Source organism: Scomber japonicus, chromosome 16 (genome assembly GCF_027409825.1).
Source record: "Scomber japonicus isolate fScoJap1 chromosome 16, fScoJap1.pri, whole genome shotgun sequence".
Lineage (NCBI taxonomy): Eukaryota > Metazoa > Chordata > Actinopteri > Scombriformes > Scombridae > Scomber > Scomber japonicus.
In genome coordinates, this window is record NC_070593.1 from 24,857,121 (window position 1) to 24,882,591 (window position 25,471).

Here is a 25,471-nt window from a genome sequence, read left to right on the forward strand (position 1 = left end):
ATTATTCTATGTAAGACACATTTTCATGTTGGCTCACGTTTAATTCGCGCCCAAAAAAGCCAAAATCTTACAATAGGAAACCGGTTCTTACATGCATACCAACATTTCCATAACACCAGGAAACAAACATGCTCGTGTCACCTTCAGTACGTGATGCAGCTCACATTCTTTGACTCTTATTGCGTTGTCCCGTTCACCGTCTGGTTGTGTGTCCTGTCCACAGACTGCTCGGAGCGGACACGATGAGCAGCATGTCCCCTGAGGTCGCACTGCACCGGATCTCTCCGGAGCTGCGGCCCCTGCTGTGTAGCGTGGTTCGGGACGGCCGTGTGGGACTGGACTCCACCAACTGTCTCCGTGTCACAGACCTCAAAACTGGGTGAGGTGGAGGTTCTGCCCCACACTTTCCCTCAAGAGTCAAACACAGGAGTCATATCGCATTTTATTTGAATGCGGCACTACAGGGACACCGCATTCAAATGACATGCGATTAAGAGCAATCACTGCAAACAAAATACATTTTACTTGTCTACATTCTCTTTTTGATTCATAAGTAAATTGCATATCATAGATTGGCCCAGTATCTGAAAGTTAAATATTTAAATATTCAGTGAGATTATCAAATCATAGCATTCAACTCTCAGCAGATATGCAAATATACTGTTTTAAAGTACTTATCACTGTGTTTGAAAGGCTCCCTCCACTCAGACATATGTTTTTCTTCTTGTGCCTTCAGTTGGATGTGCAGAATGATGTATGTAGCCTACAGAGTATGACATTAGAAGGCTGTTTTCACATTCATTTGCTGGAAGTGGAAAGTGTCTTTGAACTAAGTGAAAATCCAGTTTTAATGGATTGTCCTGCCAGCGTGATTGTTTCTTCATCTCCCTTAGAAATAGTTACAAAAAAAGGGGGAAAAAATAAAAATAACAACAAATAAATACATAAATACAGCAGTTTCTGAATGAAAAGGTGTAGGCTGAAGCATTTACTTATAACACCTACCCTTTTTACATTAGTCATTCAGTAGATCCCAATATACATAACAAACACAAAACAATTAAAACTAAATCCCAGTGAAAATATACATAAGGTAATCCATTACAAACACAGCTAGTGTTTAAGCCAGTCATGTTCCAGTATGCAAATTACTTAAGTGTGATGTGGAAACTTCTATCCAGCAGTTCAACTTTAGAAATGATAGATCATTTTCTATATTTTTGGGATTTGTTAATGAAGTAAAAAGTCTTGACTGTTTAATTAAATAACTACATATATTCTAACACAGTTCCTTATTTTTTATTCTCCTATATATATAAATCAGTCACGAGCTGATGTCATCTTGGGCTGAAAATAGAAAAAACTATTGGAAACAGAGTGTTCAGTGCAGTCTGAGTTGGTGCTTTTTGCTCACAGGGATTACTTCTACATACATTTAACTCATTATTTGACACTTTGGCCACGTTTCATATGAACATCTAACATTGTAACAATACATATTTATATAACTGAAAATGAAGGAAAAACAAATAAGTCCTTTAACATAAAACTGTATTAGAAATCCAAAATACCTATGTCTAGTACATATATTGTTTTTTTATGATTGATTTGCTCTCGAAATTAGAAAATCACACCAATGCATACCCCACCAGGTGCATGCAGGTTAAATGAGAGAAAAAAATGAGCCTAAGGAACCTAAATCCCTTTTAAAACACCAGCAACAACATCATGACCTTTGACCTATTTGGAAAAATCTGTGCAAATCAACACGTTTGAGTTAAGTCCTTACCATATGGTGTGAATGGAGAATTAAAGGACACACAGCAGCCAGTTGACATTTCATTAGTTGACCAGCTGCGTGCAAGGGGTGGTCCTATTGTCAGGCAGTTTCTTAGTGTTTGTACAACACTATAACAGCGAGCAGTTTGTATGGATAAGATCAACTCATGTTAATGCAAGCTGAAATCTGGAAGTCTGATGTCTAAGTTTACACCCAAAGGGCCTGTTTGTTCCTGTTTACTCTTACCTACTCTCAGACTGTCAGACCAAATGTGCCTGCTGACTCTTATATTATGTTCATTTACCTCCTTGTTCAGATGTACATCTCTGACCCCCGGTCCCTGCTGCGATCGCTTTAAACTTCACATCCCCTACGCTGGAGAAACCCTTAAATGTAAGTATCCAATCACACTGACAGTTTAAAGCACATTTTAATCCCATCTTCTTCCATCCATTTGTTTGTGTCTTCGCACTCTTAAAAATGTAAGAGCCTTGACAGCGTTTCGATAATGCAGTTCGCCCACCGAGCTCAGGTTAATTGACTCATTGTCCAGAGCAACAGGACGGCACTTTAACAAAAAAGAGTAGAGTGTGTCAGAGCTGAATTAATTTGATCTCAGATAAAACATTTAAAGCCAACCTTGATCAGTGTTTGGGGGCATAAGGGTCCACTTCTGTCTCACAGCGGGCTGCTTTGAATATGAGAGGTACTTTCACTTCAAATCATACAAGCACTAAATATTGAAATGGGCTGCAACAACAGCCAAATCCTGTAGTCATATTAATGCTACAAAATGATCTAGGATATTGCTTTTCTCCTGGAGAAATGAGTCCTTCGAAATTTCTAAGAAGCTTAAACAAAGTCTTTTTTTGAGGTAGGGAGAACTCTGAAGACAGTGGATAAAGACCATGTCAACATTGAGAATCATCACTTGAACAAAATGCATCATTATCCAAACGCCACCATAGGAATGCATTTTACTAAGCAAGCAATCGGCCAAGAACACCCACAGGAATTCCTAAAGCACAAAAACATGATGACTATTTTTTTGATGATGATGATGCTCAATGAAGTGAAATGATACCAGTAAACTTTGTTTGTGCAACTGAACTTTACTGGAAGGGTCCTTCACTTCTGAGAGAGAACCCACATCAAAAGATTTTCCCCCATAGGCATGCTTTTTAATGTGCCCAATGGGCAATATCACTAGATGTTGTGGAATGATTCCTATCATGGTTTAGAATTATTTTAACCTTGTGTTACTGGAAGTAACGTGAGTCATGAGACGCATGCTCACACATCAGCCACCATCTTTCATCAATTTTGTGTGGGCAGTTTTGTTATCAATCGTGTTATCAGTGCTGAAAGTGTGACTGTGTGTGTGTGGGGGTCTACAAAACCTGGAAACTTAATAGAGGAACACTGAACTGAATATGCTGAAGTGATTCTGCTGATGAGTAAAACCTAATGTAACAGTAACATGTTCATGTGCAGGTCTAAATAAAATCAAGTACCTGTACAGCAATGTTAAAATACTCTGCTACAAGAAAAGTCCTATTACTAAAGTAGTACAATAAAAGATCATAAGTATTATAAGCTTGATATAGTTTAAGTATTTAAGTAAAAGTACTGCAGTATGACATCATTAGATTATCAATAGTGAAGCATCAGTGTTAGAGCAGCATGTTACTGTTGTAGCTGCTGGAGGTGGAGCTAGTTTATACTACTTTATATACAGTTAGCTAGTTTAGTCCAATGGTTCCCAACCTAGGGGTGGGGCCCCTCCAAAGGGTCACCAGATAAATGTGAGGGCTGGTGAGATGATTAATGGGAGAGGACAGAAGAAAAACAAAGTTCAAATGTGTTTTCAGTTTTTGGACTTTTTCTCTACTTTTTGATTTTTGCTGAAATATTGGATCATTTGAACATTTATTGAAATGAAACCATGTGAGAAGTTTAGAGGGAAAAATCACTATTTGGTGGAGCTGTTTACAACTCATAGACATCTGAAATGTGACTATGACTACACAAAAGCCAAAAAGGTTGGATACCACTGGCTGCTTTTTGTGAGACGTCAAGAGACAAAGAGGATGGAAACTTATTATATTCAAGTAATTGTACCAAAATTGTACTTGAGTAAATGTACATAGTTACTTTACATCACTGAGCAAGTTTCTTGCAACATAGTCTCTTAATATTTAAATACATTTGTAGAGGAGTGTGTGAGAGATATTTTTCTCACCAGGAGTCACACAGCAATGACACGGGTGGTAAAAATGTAGAGACGGAAGCACCAAGAAGTAGTGTAGATAATGTGTGTGTGGAGGAGCTGAATTGTGACCCTGACTACACAGTCATAAACACTTTTACAATGTGTTGCATTTTAAAAGCTTTTTATGTTGTCATTTCCTTCTGAAGTGTAGTGCAATGGGAGTATAAAGTAGCATCAAATGGAAATACCCAAGTAAAGTACAAATACTTCACCATTGTACAGTACTTGACTATATGTTCTTGGTTTTTTCCACCACTTATTTGGACAAGCCAAAATCATCAAGTGTGCGTCTGAGTTTCCGTTGTGTGTGTGTTGTGTATGGTATAAATGCGGGCTTGCTTGGGGGGGAAAAAAACCCACAGCTAGTTATGGGAAGTAGGCTTTGCTTATTGAGCAAAATTTGCTAAAAATCTGTCTTGGCAGTAATGGATGTGACCTGTGTGAGGATGTTGTGGCGAGACTCGAGGAATGTGTACATGTAAGCTTTAAGAATATACAACACAGTAATGGAGTTCCACATAGAAGTGTTTGTCACCATCTGTGTGAAAACAGGATGAGATTTCAAACGTTGAGCTCTTGAGTAATTTTGGAGCATAGTTTCCTTCCAGTAGATGTTAAGTGATGTTATGTAACAACAACAAGAGGTAATTATATTTACCTGGAATAAAACATAATGTACTCCTTTGTGAAATAGGTGTTTTTGATATTGTGATGCGGTCATGTAGCCTACCCCCGTCTTTACTCTGTCATAGTTCAGGAAGAAGTCTTTAATTCACCGAGACATGAAGACGGCAACCTGAGAGGAAAAAAACAACAAAACATCCAAAAAAAAACCAAAACAAAAACAGACCGCTGGCATTCTGGCGTGGCACGTGACATCTGTGCAGCTGTTGAACTCGTCGCTTGTGCTTTCCTGTGCTCTGGCCTGAGGAAGAGTGTTTGTTTTTATCAAGGATGCAGGGCTGCAGGTCGGTGTCTGCCAGTCTATGGACCTGCGTATTGATAGCGTGCAAAAGTACGGCACAGCTAAGCGCCGCTAATGCATGTCCGACCCACTCCACCCCACACTCCACCCCCCTCCCCTCCCTACCTTTCCACTCTGCACTTCTTCTAGTGCTCCTAAACAACAATTTGTGGCCTTTGTTGTTGTACATATTACGCCCTTATGACCTCAATAAGAAGTCTGGCTGAAATAGAAGGAAGGACTTTGTGAGGGCACGTTATCCAGAGCCATGTGTGTCATTACTCCCTTTGATTGGAGACTTGGTGAAGGCACGTTATGTAGACCCGCGTGTGTGTATGTGTGTGTGTGTGTGTGTTACCAGACTACACTGCAAGTGTGGAGGCTGTCTCAAGGATGTATTAAACAAAGCAATATATAAAAGCGTATGTTATAACCTGTAAAGGTTGCCGTTTCTGAGGCCTCCTTTTTTTCCCGTCTGGAGTCAGGCCAGTAACGTCTTTGACTGACTTCCAGCAGCGTTCGCGAGCACATCCTCTCTCGTCTCCTCGTTTGACTCTTCTCCGCTGGAAAAATACTTCCATATGTGTACGTTTGTCTCTTCTTTTTTTTCGCTGTCGCTGGAAAGCCCAAAAAAAAAAAAGAAAAAAGAAAAAAAGCAGAACAGAACAGTCTTGCAGCACACAAATAGAATTGTGTAACATAATATCAGAACATTGTGAACCAGCCCAAGCAGTGCGTTATGTGATCATGTTGGGATATCTTGTCCTTGCCTCAACCAGGGCCAATCTGTGGTTTTATTCCATAGCTCATCAGAATGCATTAGTAATTAACTCTGCATTATTTTAAATGCCTGTGTTAAGCACTTATTTGTTTCCCTCCTTTTTTAAAAATCCTAGAAAAAGCAGACATCCATCCACGGGTAGATTATTAGAAGATCTATGCAATTATCCTCACGAGACAGACCTGTTTGGCAGGATTTGAGTGGCTTCACTGGTAAATGTCAGGTTTGCTCATCATTTTAGGTGCTTTAAAAAGAAAAAAAAAAAAAGACCCCAGAGCTCAAATTCATATCGTGCAGACAAACCGACCGCCTCAACAAGCCTTTTCATGTCAGATTCAGCCGTCAGGACGAAGGGGATAAGATCATTTTTTGTTTGTTCATGCTGCAGTTACCCACATTTCAACAATGTTCAAAAAACGATTCTCCACATCTTGATAGTAGATAGAATAAAACACCCCATTTGGCATATTTCAAATGAACTTCACAATGCTTATTAAGATTAAGAGTTATTTTTCTCGCAGAAACAGTGCAAGCATGTGAGGTGAAACTTCGGTCAATCCTCTGATAGTCCGAGGTTATATTACAGCAGAAGTAAGTCAGCTGTTGCGTGAGGCCTGCGTCGTAGTCTGAATCGGTGCGGTAAGTCATCAATCAAGACACTAATCAGCTTTCCTCTTTTCTTCCAGGGGATATCATATTTAATGCACGGTATCCGGAATTGCCTCCAGATTTTATTTTTGGAGAAGACGCTGAGTTTCTCCCCGAACCTTCGGAATTACCGGTGAGTATCCAGGCATCATGTGAGAATCATTATTTCTTGATTTTTTCCAGAAGAAAGTTAAAAAAAAAAAAAAAAAACGGCGACGGAGGTAAATGAGATTATTTTATAGTAAATAAATGATTTATTTGATTTCTCTGCACACATGATTTGTTTTTGTTCTTTTTTGTCTTTTCCCACTTAAAAGCCTGATCTTTTCCTTTCCATCTGCCGTGTTTGCGTGGTTCTCCTATGTGGTCTTAAATGTCAGACAGATGCCTCAAACTGCTGATCACAACTTCACTGCTCACAGTAGCCAGAGGGAGTTTGAAGCTCTGCCACATACACCCTTTCTTTTTTTTTTTTTTCCTTTTTTCATAAAAGCTAACTAACACTCTGCAGCCACTGTGGGTGTGTGTGTGTGTGTGGTGTTAGATAGCTGGAAATGTTGCAATAATTGGCAGTTGCAGTTTATCATGCCATAAGCTCTGTTTTGACTTACTGTTTATCTGCAGATCTGGTCATCTCTGTAGAGCCGTGAATCACTTGCAAGTTAGCCTAAACAGGATAAAAGGGTTGTAGCAGAACATGTAGGTCCAACTAATCTATAAGAAACAGGTTGGTAGTAATGCCGGGGCTCCCGTGAATTCACCTGGAGGAGGAATTCATCTGTTTGTGCAAATATAACAATGTTTTTTTTTTATCGTAAAGCTTGTTTCCAAAGAACTTGTTTCTAAAGTTTCTGTGCTTTTAACCAGAATTCAGTGAGATGAAGTGTGTAGACTTTGTAAATAACTTGCGTCCGGTATGAAAACTGGTTTGCAGTGTGTACTTACTCAAAAAGGGTGTAGTTTTAATGTTTACTTATGTATTAATACAAGCAGCTACACATGCAACATGACCATCATTTTCAGGTTAATGCGTATGTAAATGCGTACATTTCATTGTCAGGTTTTTTTTTTAATGCTCTAATCCTGGAATTTTTTAAACATCTTGAGATTCTTAGAGTTGGAAAGGTTGAAGCAGGGCATGCTATCAGGAAATGTGATGAATATTCTTTTGTATAATTTCATTTGACATTGAGTTTTACCAGATTTTTCCACCACAAGACTGGGCTGTTTAAAATAGTTTTAGGCTGAAGAGCAAACTTCAACACAGCAGGAGGGAATAACAGACTTTGTAAAACATTGGCCTTGGCAGAAAACCCTCTCACTTATTTGTTTTGCCCTACCTTGTCAGTCCAGTTCCTGTCAAGACTTTACACTCCATATTAAGGCAAGCACAATGTACCAACAAAAGAAAAGAAAATACATTTCCGTCTCTCACACAAGGAAATCTGTCTCTGCCGGGAATGATAAAAACCGGTTGGATGTGAGCTTCAAAGGCAGAAAGACACTGCTGCCAAACTGCATAGCTTATGTGTTTACTCTGGTGTTCACCTTTATGTTTGTCTGTTTATGTTGACCAGCATATTGCAAAAGCAAATGATCACACAAATTGCATTTTTCATCCACCGGTATTGATGTGCATTTTATAATTATGCATAAAAATAGTGGGAGTAACCTGTTTACTGCGCATTCCACATAATCACAACTGGTTTGATTCCAGTCAGAGACCTTTGTTGTATATCATCATTTCTGTCTTATCTTGTTTCCTGTTTCTCCTCTTCACTGGCCACTATCCAATAAAGGCAAAAATGCCAAGCCACAACAAAACTAAGTGGATATACCAGAAATTTGGAGAGAAAAAAAAGTCAAAATATTGCAAAAAAGGTTTTAGGTTTAGTTGAGGTGGAAAAGTTGGTTTATGACTATGGCAAAGTGCAATGGAAAAAACTCATATAAATCACAACCAATGTAAATCATGTGGGTCAAATGTCACTCATGCTTCTACTCTGCTGAACAGAGGAAAAATAGCATCAGATTAAAACATCAGAAGAAAAGAAGTCTGTAATGTTCCTCAAATTATGAAATAAACAATGTGATATTTCTTCATATTTTCCACTTGGTTTACCATCATTGAGGTTAGACTGGCGCTTTCTTTATGACGTCATCTCCCCCTCACCCTCTTCTTCTGCAATGGTTTAATGGCACTGAACTGAAAAGGGTTAGCGGCACCAGCTGTTTATCTCTTTGAACCAACTCCTTAGATTCACATGCGCTATACAACACTACTCTACATTACACTATATTACATTACACTACTCTACATTACACTATATTACATTACACTACTCTACATTACACTATATTACACTACACTACTCTACATTACACTATATTACATTACACTATATTACACTACACTACTCTACATTACACTATATTACATTACACTACTCTACATTACACTATATTACATTACACTACTCTACATTACACTATATTACACTACACTACTCTACATTACACTATATTACATTACACTATATTACACTACACTACTCTACATTACACTGTATTACATTACACTATATTACACAAAACTACTCTACATTACACTGTATTACATTACACTATATTACACAAAACTACTCTACATTACACTATATTACACAAAACTACTCTACGTTACACTATATTACACAAAACTACTCTACATTACACTATATTACACAAAACTACTCTACATTACACTACTCTACATTACACTATATTACACAAAACTACTCTACGTTACACTATATTACACAAAACTACTCTACATTACACTATATTACACAAAACTACTCTACGTTACACTATATTACACAAAACTACTCTACATTACACTATATTACACAAAACTACTCTACGTTACACTATATTACATAACACTACATTACATTACACTATATTACATAACACTACTTTACATTACACTATATTACACAAAACTACTTTACATTATACTATATTACACTACATTACACCACTCTATATTACACAAAACTACCATACTCTACATTACACTATATTACACTACATTACACTACACTATATTACACAAAACTACTCTACATTAAACTATATTACACTACACTTCTCTATATTATACTATATTACTCTACGCTATATTACACTATATTATACTGCACTATACCTCATTATACTATATTACATTACATTACTCTACATTACACTATATTATACTACACTACTCTACACTGCACTACATTACACAACACTACTCAACATTGCACTATATTACACTAATCTACATTACACTTTAATACACTACATTACACTACATTACTCTTCATTGCAGTTTATCACACTACATTACTCTACATTACACTATATTTCACTACATCACACTACACTACACTATACTACACTTCACCATTTACCACTACACAACAGTAGTGGATGGCAACGCTCAAAAATTCACTCTAAATTTGAATGAAAACTTTTGCTATTGATATCATTTGATGTTAGCAATCATGCTCCATACAGGCAGGAACCTTTTTTTTATTTTTGTGACCCTGAGACCTTTCAGCCCATATTGCCATTACAAGAATATCATATATAAGTTTTTCTTGCTGCTATCTTTTATCCACATAGCTGTAAAACCATATCATTTGCTATTTGCATTTATTCTAAGGAAACTGAAGAAACATACTGATATTGGTGACTGTGTGGTCTGTAACACAGTCATCAGACCACCTTTTGCTAACCATATGTAACAAATCTGTTACAGTGTACAATGTTGATTATGACATAAACGTCTTTGGGCTGTCATAGACTCAGCACAGTGTTGAGTGGAGAGATTATTAGGTATTAGTGGAGATCTACACTCCTGTGAGCACTTCCTTGTTGTTGTAGGCAACTGCCATGCAGCTATCTAATGCTATTTTTGAAGCCGCCTAGCATGGAGCAGCTAAATTCCCCTGCTTGTGTCAGAGTCTGGAAGAGGAGAGGGGAGTATTGCTCACCGTCTCATAAATCCAGCTGTGCACATAAGGGGAAGTACCTCTGCTGAGCCAGTGCTTGGCAGCCCACCGCTTGTTTATTTTCTCACTTATATTCTCGCTGTGTTTTTCTGTTCATGCTTTCATAATCTTCCTGCGTCTGTGTCTCTGCCCAAGATCCTCCTCTCCTACTCACTCCCTTTTTCCTGTACATTTTCAGTTAGTACGTCCCCCTCTAACTGTTTAGAACCCTGGATTCCCAGTAGCTTTTTATTAGTTGTCCCCAATTCCCCCGGTAATGTTTTATCATCAGCATGAATTTCGAAAGAATCCCCTTAAAACAAATGAACCGGTTACTGGCGTAATATTTCCTGGTAATTTGTAAAACACATAGTTACAGTAAAATCTGACCTATTTACTTTGTAACAAAATGATGAGATTCTGTTCCAAAGGGGGGTAAACATTAGGCTAATTTTAGGTCCCCCTGTCAGTGCCTGGTTGAATTCTTGATGTCTCAGCAACACATTGCTCTTGTTTACAGGCAGCCAAGGGTATCATTAGAGTCCCTGTTTAGCCTTGTGTTTTTCCCTGCTGTCACCAGGCCTTGAGTAGGTTTGTTATCCATGTTTCTGTTTAGACAGAGAAACTTAATGCTGCTTTTAAAAAAATGAAATTAAAGAAATGACAGAACAAAAACAGGCTGGTACATCCACCATCAACCCTGGATGGTACAGCGTCCACATAGGAAATCTTCTTCTATGAAATAAGACTTCCACCAAAATATCACCATGTCGCCCTTTTGAAGGTGTAGTAATTCAAACCTGAAATGTGACAACAGCAATAATGAAGAAATCCTCAAACCTCAGTGGTTATTAAGAAAAGTCCTTTCAACATTTAAACCACAATGCATGAGGGATGAAAGAGACTTAAATACTCCAGCTGGATGACGAGAGGCCACATGCCCCACAAATAAACCTTTTATAGCAGAACAGTTGCATGAGCCATGGAATATGAGCAAAGTCTGCCATACATTTATTGAGGTTCAGTGTTGCGTTGTTGCTAAGGCGCAAGGGTTCACTGGCAAGTGCAAATGTAGGCTAAATGGCATCCAGACCGTGGCTAATTGGCCACCAGGACAGTTCCCCACCTCAGAGAACTTTAGAACACATACTGTGAGGCTTGTTTTTTAACTGGTCACTCGTGTTAACCCCTCGCACCAGCTTTGTAAGTCCAATCGGGCAAAGACAGTGGAAAGTCATCTGCCAATCTACTTGGTTTATTTTGGGTAAAGAGGAAGGCTTTGTCCCTTTCAACCTGGAAATAAGCTCTAAATTGTCACATGATTGGCCATTTAACTTTAATCATCACTTAACCACTCTGACACACTTATGGCTATATAACCTAAGGATTTAATTGATAACATTCGGCAGTTAAAAGGCGGCTTATCAAAGACGACTTAACTGTGGCGGACAAAATGAGACTGTAGTTGAAGTTTTAAATAGTATGGAACATGCGATGTTGGTTTGACCATGGGAACTGAAAAGTAATGCAAACCCAGTTTAATGTGCTTGATGACCAAAGGTGTGTGTTGGGCTAGTCTCGCCTTAGTTTGGGGTAGTGTTTTTAAGAACCCATACACATTCAGTTGCTGTATATTACTGTCATGTATAGCTTGCACATACCTAAAACCAATGAAGTCTATGGTTTATGGTCAATTACAACTGATTCATATGATGTGTGGTCCAACCACATCGGAAATCAAATTTGTCTATAGTTGGTCTGAACAGCTTCACTCGAAGGCTGACAAAATCCATCCATCAAAGAGAGGAGAAAGGTGCAGGGGAGGTGTAATATTGTTTAAATATGGGGGATGACTGTGCATATTTTCATACTGTATCTCCTGAGAGTCATTCATACCTCCAAAGGGGTCAAAACTCCAGCAACACTTGTAGTATAAATCTTTTGACATTTTTTTAATTGTACTTCAGAAATAGGTGAAGCTGTGCCAGAAATCTCTACTCTCCTTCCTTTCCTCTGCACAGCTGACCAATCACTGCTTGACCTGGGTGTGAATGTGGGCTTTTCAGTTTCGGAAAGTTACAGACAGAAATGACCCCGCTCACACACACACACACACACACACACACACAGACACAGACAGAGATGAAAGTGTTTACAACTTTTTCTGAAGGCGGGGTTCTGAGTCGCAATAGATTGTAAAAATGATGCAACAGTGCACAGTTTTGGACACTCTCTCCTTCATCTTTTATCCAGTTCCCCAGAACCTCTTTTTTTTTCAACTTAGCCTGTTATCAGTGACAACAGGCTCCACTCTAGGAAGAACCACATGTTAATAGTGATGTGGGCTGTGTTGACCTTTGCTTGGGTGGAGGGGAGTCAGCTCAGGGGAGAGAACTTTGGGAAGACACGTGTTCACCGAGAGTGGTGACAGCAATACAAGAGAGTAGGTCGACCCATGTGTTGACCAATGGCCAGAGAAGAGGAAATGACAAAGACCTAGGCAGGAAGGGAGGGAATACAACCTAAATCCCTTACGCAGAAGATGTACTGTTGCATCACATGGTTCTTTTGTTCTTCCCTAATTCAATAAATGATGACTACAGAGTCAGAGTTTGATTTTTAATGCATCATTTTGCACAAATATTTGTAGAAAAATATGCATGAATTATGGAGCAGCTGAATGTTGTTTGACATACAAAGATTTAAATCCAGCGCACAAATCTCTCAGCATGTCCGGCTATGATTGTTAATGATGGCATATTTTGCTTGTTTTTGTTTTGGTGACATGGTCATAGCGTGGTTGAGATGCATTATTCTGTGATCATAAATTTGCTGACCTCCTTTCACATCCATGATTTGTTGTACACACTTACCACACACACCCACATGTGTGCAGTGAGTTATAGATATTGCAATTGTCCAAATTAAACAGCTCGGGCCATAAAAGGATTGTACAGGTGGCTTTGTATGTTTTGGCCCCGGAACTGCAAATCCTGTGTACCTTAGATCACTGACACTGATTTGGATAAACAGCCCAAGAGTTCCAGGTCGCCCACGCTGAATTAGGGGACGGAAATAATGCAACGTCCAGAAATCTCAGACTGACAAGTGGAAACCTCAGGAGAAGCAGGACACTTCACTGCAGGAAAAAAAAATAAATGTTTTGGCGTGTTTCACCACTTATATCCGCAGACCGAACAACATTCTTGGGCTCTTGCGTCCTTTTAGCCACAGTATTTCCCCCCTGCTAATCCTTTACCATGAGAAAGGAGTAAGTGTGTTTGTGCTAAACAGCAAATAGGAAAGGTGAACTACAATTGTAACCTCTCTTTTTACTCACCTTACACTAATGCTTGTCTGCCCCTCAGTGCCCTTCTTGTGTGTAATGTATCATTTGTCTGGTCTAGACTTGTCCAGCGATGCATGCAGGCACTAAACATTTCGGGAGTTCCCCAGTGTTTTGCATCTTTCTCAGTCTGTGTGTATGTTTGGCCGAGACCTGGGGTTAGCCTCGATGACCTCCCTAGATACAGCATCAACATGTTTCCACTTATCCATCCTGCAGTCCTTTGCTGTGTGTTTCAGCGACAGGCTCTGTCTAGTTACCCTGGAAATTCCAGCAGAAATTCCCTCAACAGCATTGCGTGGATTTGTCGTTGTTTGGCTCTTTTTCTTGCACCTGGCCTGCAGCAATTGGCTACATTTGGGTCTGTTAAGTGCATGACCAGATTGAAAGAATTTACATATTTCTAACAATGGAAACAAATTGCCTATTCTGCTCAGTTCAACAGATTATGATACCGATCTTTATATCTGTCTGACTGGTAATAATCTTAGTGATAATCTAGATGCATCTCACATCCCAGATCCACTGCAGGGCAGCAGGAATACAGACATACTGTCTGAGAGACCCTTAGTGATACTTAAACTGACTTATGTTAGTCTCAGGTGTTAAAAGAGGTGATTTTGTATTTTGTATGTGATCAGTTCACTACTTAAGTACTGGTTTTCCCTCACACCCTTTAATTTAATCCTGTGTCCTTTTAAGTGTTTGACAGAAAATGTCAAGCATATTGGCAGGGTGTCATTGACTCTGGTGTAGAAACTATAGCCTAAGTCTTAAAGGTGATTCATGTTTATGGTGGTTTATTTTCTTATTATCAACCAATCACTTGGGAAGACTTGGCAAAACAAGCAATTCATTTTAGCCCACTAACAAGTTTTGTCTTGTGTCGCCAAATCCTGATATATCACTTATGTTCCTTCTTTACAACATAGGCATTGTAGTTTACTACCTTAAAATCCCAGATATGTATCAATCTACTGCTGAAAATAATAACCTTTGCTACAAAGTACAATGTCCAACTATTGTTCTGTGAAACTAAATATTTGATATTTTGTTTTTAAAAATGTACATGTTGAGTAGTAATCAGTAGTCTCGGGGCTGAGTGCCACAGTCAGGGTAGGGAAGGTGGGAAGTATTGAGAGACAAACTGACATCGCTGGTTCAGTATTTCACCGGATTTGTTGATAATGAAAGGGCTTTCATGTTAGTGAGGCTCATTGGCCAGTAATCTGTCATGCTTTCTTAGATTAAGTGTTTTTTCCCCACTTTTTAATCAAAATTAAGACTCCTCAGAGAAGCTATGTTCTTTTACAATGAGATATTGTTTGCCATTTAAACGTCAGGACAACTCCCACTGAAAAATGGTGTGTAAGGCCAATCTAAGCATTCTCCCATCTAGGAAAAGGAAACATTTACAACTTCACGTTACCCCCTGGTAATCCTGAATGCCAAGCATTGGTGAGTGCTTCCTATTTGCCGCTCCAGCTCGTCCCCTGTTACTGTTCTAACAATGGATCTCAGATGGCCCATAAAGCAAAATTATGTCAACCTGGGCATAGTGTACCAACTGTTGCTCCTGCTTCCTTCCTGCTTCAGGGAATAATGCGTTCCAACTTTTATTAGGGTTTATTATTGGCAGGGCTCACTGACAGGTCTGGGAATGCTTTTAGTGGGCAGGCTATTGTTTGCAACCAGAGATGGCTGGTGGAAAGTGGTTTGGCAGTTCCTAAACACCAGCTGATGGATGGGAGAAAATAAGAAGAACAAGTGCCAAGACTAAGACGGGACAATAGCATCAGCCCTCACTGTGCACTAGTACTGGGTTAACGCAGTTACTGAACCACATTAAAAGTAGTCAGAAAACAGCTTTTTCTGTCAACTAGTTGCACTGTGTTGGACACAAACCGCGTGGATCACAGTGAAAAAACACTGGGCTGAGAATGCCAAGTGTCTTAAACACATGACAAGAGCAATTTAGCATGATCTTAGACTTGGCACTCTCCGGGGGCGAAACAGGGTGTGAGCCCACACTTGAATTAGAGACTAACAGAGATTAATTTAATACTTGGGAGTTTTTTAATGCCTCACACTTTCAAGTCTACAGCGATTTATTGGATCAGGTTGCCAGCATCTATAAAAATCACATTTAAGACGTAAAAACAAATATCTTCTCTTGGCCTATATAATTATCTTGCATTTTCAGATGCCAGTCCCTCTCTCATTGGCCTAAGATAAATATTGGATCAAAGATGGTACAGACGGATGGCACAGGAAGACATAATTCTGTCAACTTGGGTCTATTCAGTGTGAAGATGCCCAATTTAGGTGTACATTTTGTTCTTAAAGGAAAACACTGTTCCTGAGTTCTTCATTTATCCTCAACATATTTACAATCTAATAGACCCCAAAAATGATAGTTGACAGGAATCATTCCTCGACATATGCTGAAACAAGTTTGATGCAATAATTCATCAATTGTATTCTCTTTATTAAAATAATACTATCTGTTGGATTGTTTTTAGCCATGCTGGCAGCTTGGCTCCAGATATTTTGATCTTGGTCCATCATGTTTGTCAAGACTGCAATATTTCAACAACAGTCGGATGGCATGCTGTGAAATTCTGTACAGACATTCATGGTCTCCAGAGGATTAACCCTGATGAATTTGGTGGTTCCCTAACTTTTCCTCTACCACCACTATGAGGTTGACACAATGAAATATCTTGCAGTGAATTTTCTACAGATTGTCAGATCAAGGCCCTCAGAGGATACATTTTAGTGACTTTGGTGATCCTCTTGCTTTTCCTCTAGCGCCCCCAGTGGTGGGCATTTTTGGTTCAGAGTAATATTCCTCAGACTTGTTGATCCGCCAACTTTTCCTTTACTACCAGATTGTCATTTTTGTTTTTTAAGTGAAACCATGGTAAACATGGTGATCATGGTAAACATATTTGCTAAAAATCTTGTTAGCATTGAAATTGTGACCATTTTTCCGATAGCATGGCGGTAGACTCTTAATTATGTTACGTAACTGATGATAGGTTACTAAATAGACACATACTGCTGCTCCTTATGAAATTTTTAATTACATTTAAGTTTTGCCTTACATAATCCTTTACTGCTCCTTGGTAGTACTTCCTGCATTGGCACTGAGAGTTGGAATTAAGGTAACCGACAAAATGTGTTTATTTTTCTACAAGAACAAAGTATTTTCTTAATTTTTATTTATCAAAGCTTTGCCAGATGCCTAATGCCTAAAATTTAAAGGAAATCAATATTACTCAAAAGGTAGAAAAAACTAGTGTTTTCTTTTAAAAGGCATGGTGTTCTGCTAAATGTGCTATTTTGACTTTGTGTTAGTATTGGCGAGAAACCCCTGCTGAGTACCCAAAACGCAAAATCCTAATGCTAATCCAATATATTTTTAATATGCAGTTTTTAACATTGATATAGAATCAAATCCTAATATCTTAAGGTAATATGATTATACATTTTTGTGTTATATATGTGCTTATTTAAAAAAAGTGGTTTATTTAATACAGATGACAGGTTTTATCATAAGCCAAGTTTAGGCTTAATCATTTGATACAGGTTTAACCAGTGTGTTGTGACAAAATAATTGGATTATAAGGTCCAGATTGAACCAGTGAGTATTGTTGAGTGCTATGATATCTACCCCCTGTGGTTAAAGCCCTAAGAAAGATGTTCCTTCCATACAGCATGAACTAGAGGGCATGTAGATGGATTTTTTTCAGTTCATCAGTTAAATCTCAGCTTTCAAATAGCCTAGATTGTGACTATTGCATCTTTTGTTTTTTATGTATCAAATCTGTACATTTTCCGCAGGGCTTATCCTATTCATGAAAAAAAAACATAGATTTGTTTTGGCACTCACAGCCTTCAGCAGAGCGAATAAAATCAATTCAGTGAAGAGTCTGTACAGACTCACATGTCTAAACACAAACACACACACATAGCAACACATGGACATTGCTTTTTGGCTCAGTGCTTTTCACTCTCTCTCTCTCTCTCTCTCTCTCTCTCTCTCTCTCTCTCTCTCTCTCTCTCTCTCTCTCTCTCTCTCTCTCTCTCTCGCTCTCTCTCTCTCCCCCTTTATATTTGACCAATGTTTTGCTGCAGCATTCAAGCACTACCTTGTTAACTCAAAGTCAGAACATTCGGTACAATACAAGATGAAGCAGTACAATGTGCTTTTATAGGCCATAACTGTGTGCTAGCAGCGTGGCTCTAGGATGCTCTGTCAGTCAGTCGGTCGGCCTGTTTGGTCAGACTGAAATATGTCAGCAAGCACTGGATGTTATTACCATGAAATTTAGTTCATCTATGGTCCACATGAGGTGAATGCTACTAACTATGCATCTATATTGTACAGACTTTCATGGTTCCCAAAGGATAAATATTGATTTTGGTGATCCTGACTTTTCTGGCACCAGTGTGAGGTTGATATTTGTAGTTTTGAACAAGATGTCTTGAGAACTATTGGATTTATTGCCATTAAATTTGGTGCAGGCATTCATATCCCCCTCAGGATTCATTGTACTAACTTTAGTGATCCCTTGACTTTTCTTTGGAACCCATCATGGAGCCAAAATACATTTGTCCAATACTTTGGTTTACGACCAAATACTTAATAAACTAGTAACATTCCTATTAGCATTCCTATTAGCTTCAGCTGTACTTTGTGTTTAGTTAACAAGGCAGCTGTGAGCTAGCAGCGTGGCTCTAGGATGGTCAGTCAGTCGGTCGGCCTGTGTGGTCAGAATGAAATATGTCGGCAACCACTGGATGTACAGTGCAAAAGTCTTAGGCCATCACCATCATACAAACAGAATATACAGGAACTATGTACACAAAATGTAACATTCATTATCAAATATTATTATTAATTGAAGCTCCATTCCATTTAAGTTTAGGAGAGCCAGGTTCCTGCTATTGCTCAAGTGTAAGGAGAGGTCTGAATACTTGCACACTTTAGCCTATAGAAGAAGCAGAATCCTGCATACACATTTCCTGTATTTTTTGGTTGTATTCTAATAAAGAGACTGAGAAATAATCATATATGGTCATTATAGCATTGCTATAATGACACATCTAATGGTGGCCTAAGACTTGTCAGAGAGGACTGTGTGTCTTTGGCCCCCATTATCAGTAAATGGCAGGAAAATCTGTCAAATTCGGCTAAAAATCTGACATTTCCACATCATCTTTTTCAGCTGACACAACTCAAAGTCCCTCATCATCATCACTTTGCTTATAGTCTGCAGATATGCTGTGCAAAAGTTTTAGGCCACCATTAGATTTGTTGTTTTAGCAATGCTATAATGACCATATTTAATTATTTTTCAGTTTCTTAATTAGAATACAACCAGAAAATGTGTATGCAGTATTAAAAAAATAGAAAAGGTATTTAGTGTGACCTCCCCTTACACTCTCTTAAACCTAAATGGAATGGAACCTTAATTAATAATAATATTTAATAATCAATGTTAAATGTTGTGTACATAGTTCCTGACTTTTGCACAGTATTACCGTGAAATTGAACTGTAGTCCAGACAGTGTGAACCATACTAACTTCAGTGAGCCCTCAACTATACATCCATTTAGTAGTTAGTACACACTTTCATGGTTCCTAAAGGATACATTTAGGTGATCCTGACTTTTCTGGCAGGTTGATATTTGTAGTTTAAAACAAGATGTCTCTAAGATTTATTGCCATTAAATTTGGTGCAGACATTCATACCCCCCTCAGGATTCATTGTACTAACTTTAGTGATCCCTTGACTTTTCTTTGGAACCCATCATGAAGCCAAAATGTACATCTGTCCATTACTTTGGTTTATGACCAAATACTTAATGAACTATGAACATAGCATATGTAACACATGTTAAACATTATACAGTACCTGCTAAATATTAGCATGGTAGCATTGTCACTGAAAGCATGTTAGCTGGTTTTAAAGTAGCTTGAATCCCTGCTGTGTCTGAGCACAGATTTTTCAGAGCTGCTAGCATGGCTGTAGACATTTAGTCTTGTTAAAATATACATAAAAGCCTTTATTTATATGGGGAGGAGTCAACTTAGCTCTTCTCCAGCAACACCCTACTTAACCTGGGAGCCGCCTAGTTCAAGCTCAGCTCCTCAGTCATTGGGCATGGAAGAGATCCAACGTAGCAGCTGAGGTTACCTTAGCTGTAATTATTGAGGGAGTGTTTCTCCTTCACTCTTGTCTCAACATACAGGAATCTTTCATATCCCTGTGCTTTTTTGTGCAGTTGTCATAGAAAGAAAAACATATCTTTCAACATCACATATGCACATCATAACTGTGACATTTACACATTATTAAAGTTGAACAGCAGCTGTCGTCGCTTCGCTTGTTATTTTTTATTATAGAAGTTCCGTTTTGTCGGAAACGTCATTATTTCCTACCAATGAAACCAAGACTGCGAGAGTATCCAGCCTGTTTTCATTGGCCTTGGCCTACTTGCTTTAGCTCTCCAAGTGTTTTTCTTTTCTTCCTCTTCTCCCACCTCCAAGCCCTCCTCCCTTGCTTCTCCTCCTCCTCCTCAGTTGCGTTTCACTTATATTCTGTGTCACAATCCTGACACAGCACTTCCTCAGTCTCTCCTCAGTTTCAGCTCGTTCCTGCCCGGGGCACTGGCTGCCTCTTTTGGACAATGCCCATCCTTGTTTGCATCGCCCCCTCATTTCGGGAATCCCGGCATTGCTGGTAACCACTGGTGGATCAGGACGATGAGGTCACTGTCTCTGTTTAGCCTGCCCTTGCCATTGCGAGGGATGTGAGTCGCTTCAGAACAATGGAAGCTTTCTCCATTGGGCTGATATGGGCTGCCAGGCAGACAGACAGGCAGACAGACAGACAGCGAGACAAGCTAATGCAAGCCAAAGACATCCTCTTTCTGACACCTTAATATAATTGGCATTAATAATTACATCATTTCCAGCACATCTGGAACAATTCCTCCCACTCAGTAGACAGCAGAAATGGCTCTTTATATCCTCATTTGCTCATCATTTAGATTGTCCTGCATTTAATTGGCTTGTGTGCTCCAGCAAGGCATGGGAGAAACAATGATGAACACAAGTTTCACACTTACTTTGGCATCGCAGTTATGTCATCAGGTTTGCACAGCCTGTTGTTTGTCTACTCATAGTTTTAATCATGCCAGCACGGTTTCACTATCAGAATGAGTTGTGGAAACGAATCACTTTTTCTTTTTTTTACCCATGGATCAAAAAGAAAGTCAAAGCCCTCAAAAATAAACCACTTATTACCCTTGTTTATCTCAAATACTAACACTCATTACATTGGATATTTCAAGGGGGGATAAACTTTCCAGAGTTTCACATTCATTCTTACTGCTCTCCAAGATGTACCAGATTACGTCAATATGAAAAGGTAGAGATTGCGTGACAACTGGAATTGACAGGTCTCATTCCCTCAAGGGAGCATGAGTCTGTTAAAAAATAACAAGTGCAGTTATTTCAAAGTCCAAACACTAAACTCATTAAGCCAGTTATGTTTTGTATTTTGCTCTGGTCTTGATTTGTATGTTGTATTTCTTCATTAAAAAAGCCCTCACATCATTCATTCTCAAGAGCTCAGCCATGCATTTGTCATTATTGGACCTGACGTGTTTTCAGAAAATTACTTTTGCAAGCTGTTGTTGGTATTAATTATAGGCATTTTTTTTCCTTATGCATCAATGGACAGGTTTGCATTTGGTAGAGTCCCGTAGTGGGTCAAATTTAGTCAGCTCTGTTTACTGATGTGTGACAGACGGTTGTATATCATTGTAGTTTTGTACCGTTTTTTGCATTGGTCACTTGCTTCAGCCCTTGGCTCGAGCGCCTGAACCATTCAGACTTGGAAGGTGTAACGAGCTTCAATACTTTGAGTCAGCATGGTCATAATTATTATGTAAGCAAAGGCAGAAATGGGAGTCAGCTTTTGCCAAATTGCAGCACCATAATAAACTCCTACAAATAAATCTCTTGGGTGTGATATATTTCCCCATGTTATGGATATATAATGCTTAATAAAAATCTCTATGTACCATTCAATACAGCTGGAGAGATCAGATAGAAGGAGCAGATAGGAGAGGTCAGACCCAGTAGTTTTCCATATCAATCTAAATGAGTGTGTGGCAACAGGATATCCTGTAGCACAGCCCTGTTCCCTCTGATCTGCTAATGGGAAGTACCGTTCATCAGGATTAGGACTTCTCCCAGGCTCAGTCTTTTTTTCCCTTACCATGTCCTTATTCTTATGCGCTGCTAATAATAGTACCACTGACTACCCACCGTAATACTGCTATTATTAATGTCCAACATTTCCTATGTAGACTCAAGTGCCATTCTCTATCTTAATGGCTTGTTCAGATAGATTAGCTCTTTAGAGATTGTCCTCTAACTACTTTCATGCAAGTAAATTCATTGTGTGTTAGACTGCTGTGTCTTTCTGTTCTGAAAACAGATGAGACTATTGTAAAGACAATTAGTCATTTTCTCCAGCATTTAAAAAAAAACCTTTTAACCCCAATGTTTCTTATCTTGCAGTTGGAACAAATTTAAAAAAAATCCTTAGTTCAGTTTGTGCTTGAAGAGCAGCATCCTCTTTGTGCTGTATGCCACATAGAAATCTCTTCTTGTGCCTGAAATCAAATCAGATTTCGCACCAAATCTGCCCCAACCGAAAATGTAGTAGATGCCAAGTAAGGCTGCTAATCGTCTTTGTTAGTTTTCTCACTCCAAGTATAATAATGGTGCATTTATTTTACGTGCTAATATCGTTGAGCTAAATGTTGTGTCTCATCGTCTGTCTTCTCTGGTGTCGACCTCAGCACTTGGTCCAGTGGGATGCTGGGAACCCAGAATGTTTGCTCCAGCTGGTGAAGGAGCTTATCCAGCAGTACCACCACTACCAGTGCCAGCGTCTCCGTGAAAGCTCCAGGCTGCTCTTTGAGTACGACAGTCTGCTGGAGGATCCCAACTATGGCCGCAACATGGAGATCTATGCCGGCCACAAGAACAGCTGGGTAAGGAGGACCACTGCTAGTGTGTGGTTACCTACATTTTACAAAGTGTCTCTATTATAACATACATACAGGAAGATTTCCTCACTGATAAACACTGTTTACATGGTATTCATCCAACTGTAATGGTCAGTCTTGAGTTGAGAGCAGAAACACTTGTGATTCTCAAGGCAAGAGATGCAATTTACCCTCTTTATTTATAGAATCAAATTCTGATATATAATTATACACAATTGATTTATTTACAGTTTAATTGAATATACAGCCCTCAGATGAAATTTCCATAGGAAATGGCATGTTAATTAAGACTGTCTGTTGGAGTGTACAGTAGAGCCAGTGTCAGTCAAGTAAGAATCAGATGCTTTTGATTTGAATGTTGACTTTGACCAAATTCACTTAATAATCTTCTGCTCCATCTACATGATAAGCAATAAAACATGTTGCATTTCTATGACAACCAGCAAACACGAGTTGTCCTTAGCTGAGCTGTTACAGCATAATAAACATTTTTAATACCGTTATTGTAACATTTGCAGCTTCTGTATAACTGAAACTATAATGTAAATATCACCTCAATTTAACTTGGTTTAATTATCCTGCACAATAAATGACTGACATTAAATATCTTGCAGCCTATCCTCAAGGCACAGCAGGATAGTACAGCACGCTCTGAGGGAAACATTGATCACTTATTGATTTTGAAGCATCCTACTGCATAATTTATTATTATTATTACTTATGACTAAATAATGAAAGTCTTCCTAAATAACCTTGTGTTCACATATTGTGAAAATGTGGTTATATGGTTATAGTGTCAGACTTGTTATGTATTCTTCAAATAGGTTTTTCCTGTGGTTATATTTCCCTAACTAAGGTATCAAAGAGTTGTTTTTATTTGAAGTATTTTTATATCTGTAAAGGATCTCTGGATACCAACCATTTTTCAAAAAATTAGTGTTTTTTTCATTTTATATCATAATTGATCATTTTTATTGGATTGCCCTCTATGCTGTGAAACTTCTTTACCTCTGTTTCTTCCTTTTCAGACGGGAGAGTTTTCAGCCCGTTTCCTCCTCAAACTCCCCGTGGACTTCAGCAACATCCCAGTCTATCTCCTCAAGGTAATTCACCACCAACCTCATTACGCACGTTGCCACACCTTAACGTTATGTATATACACATACTGCACACCTTGCAGACAGCGCTGCAGCCTAAGTCGCTCTCAAGGTAGATTCTGTCACAATACGAGCTTAATGAAGATATGACGTGCTCATTTGTTTGCATGCGTGCGTATTTGTGTGTTTTGCATGTGTGCAACCGATAGCAGCGGGGGTTTATTTAAGTCGAGTGCAGGCCTGTGTGCGTGCATGTGTGTTATATGTTTGTGTGTGTGTGTGTGTGTGTGTGTGTGTGTGTGTGTGTGTGTGTGTGTACATGTATGCAGACTCCGGTCTTGGGGGCTGTGAGTTGACTAATCAGCAAGCCGTCACTCTCGATCTGCTCTGAGCTGCGTGGTGTCTGGAGGCAGCTTAGCCCATGCGCTCTCTCTCTCTCTCTCTCTCTCTCTCTCTCTCTCTCTCTCTCTCTCGTATCAGTGATTGCCTTTTCCCCCTCTCTCTCACTCTCTCCCTTATCTGTAGTTGTCTTTTCACTCTATATGTCGCCCCCTCCACACCCCCCCTCACCCGCTCCTCTCTCATCTTCGACTGCCTTCACGCTCTAGGCCTCAGCTCTCTGGCCTTTTCTAGCCTGGCCTCTTGTTTGCGAGGGGGAAATGATGGTAAACATAAGGGAAACAGCAACCATCATCAGCCTCACATCAGCCTTTTCGTCCCCACGTCTATCAGACCTGAAGCAAAGATCCATCTCTCTCTCTCTGTCTCTCTCTCTGTCTCTCTCTCTCTCTCTTTCTCTCTCTCTCTGCAGGCTTTTGGCAGACTCATCTAAAGTCAGTCAAATTTTAGACTGGCATTGTTGTTTTCATTCTGTCTTTCTTTACCTGCATACCTTTGGGGAAAGTTTCTAGACGCAGCCCTCAGGAGGGGGGCTTGGTTGGTGACAATTTTTTTTCACAAACAAGCCCCAGCATGCTGTCACTTGCTGGAGACCGGGTAGGTTTCTATGCCAAGGCTTTCAAAAGCGAGGCACACATTTTAACCAGTGGGTGGTGGTGACTTTATAGCCATTGACACATTATTGTCAAAGAAGTCGTCTCTGTAATATTTAGTGATTTTTCTGTTGTAGAATGAATCTTGGATATGGGGGTACATCCCTGTCACTCTAATCATAAAGTATTATGTTTTACCACACACACACACACACACACACACACACACACACACACACACACACACACACACACACACACACACACACACACACACAGAGTATAATGCTGTATTTGGCATCAAGGGTATACACAGCATCACAACGGGGAGCTCTTGAAGGCTAAGGAAGAGTATCGACTCACACAGAGGAAAGTAATGAACATCAGCCTACACCTTGTCCACCTACGCATTACAGAGGAACAGGATTATGCAGCACATAGGCTGGACTCTAGGAACACAAATGTACTGAACGCCA

At 39.2% G+C, this 25,471-nt stretch overlaps 1 protein-coding gene across 1 annotated transcript in view; it reads left to right on the plus strand.

Moving 5' to 3' along the window:
• Nucleotides 1-25,471, plus strand: part of babam2 (BRISC and BRCA1 A complex member 2) — a 77,695-nt gene that overhangs the window by 321 nt on the left and 51,903 nt on the right. The window contains exons 2-6 of the mRNA XM_053335035.1: nucleotides 224-379; nucleotides 2,097-2,173; nucleotides 6,484-6,578; nucleotides 22,697-22,891; nucleotides 23,935-24,009. Of these exons, the coding sequence (XP_053191010.1) occupies nucleotides 243-379; nucleotides 2,097-2,173; nucleotides 6,484-6,578; nucleotides 22,697-22,891; nucleotides 23,935-24,009 (579 nt within the window). The 5' untranslated portion in view covers nucleotides 224-242. The remainder of the gene's footprint in view (nucleotides 1-223; nucleotides 380-2,096; nucleotides 2,174-6,483; nucleotides 6,579-22,696; nucleotides 22,892-23,934; nucleotides 24,010-25,471) is intronic.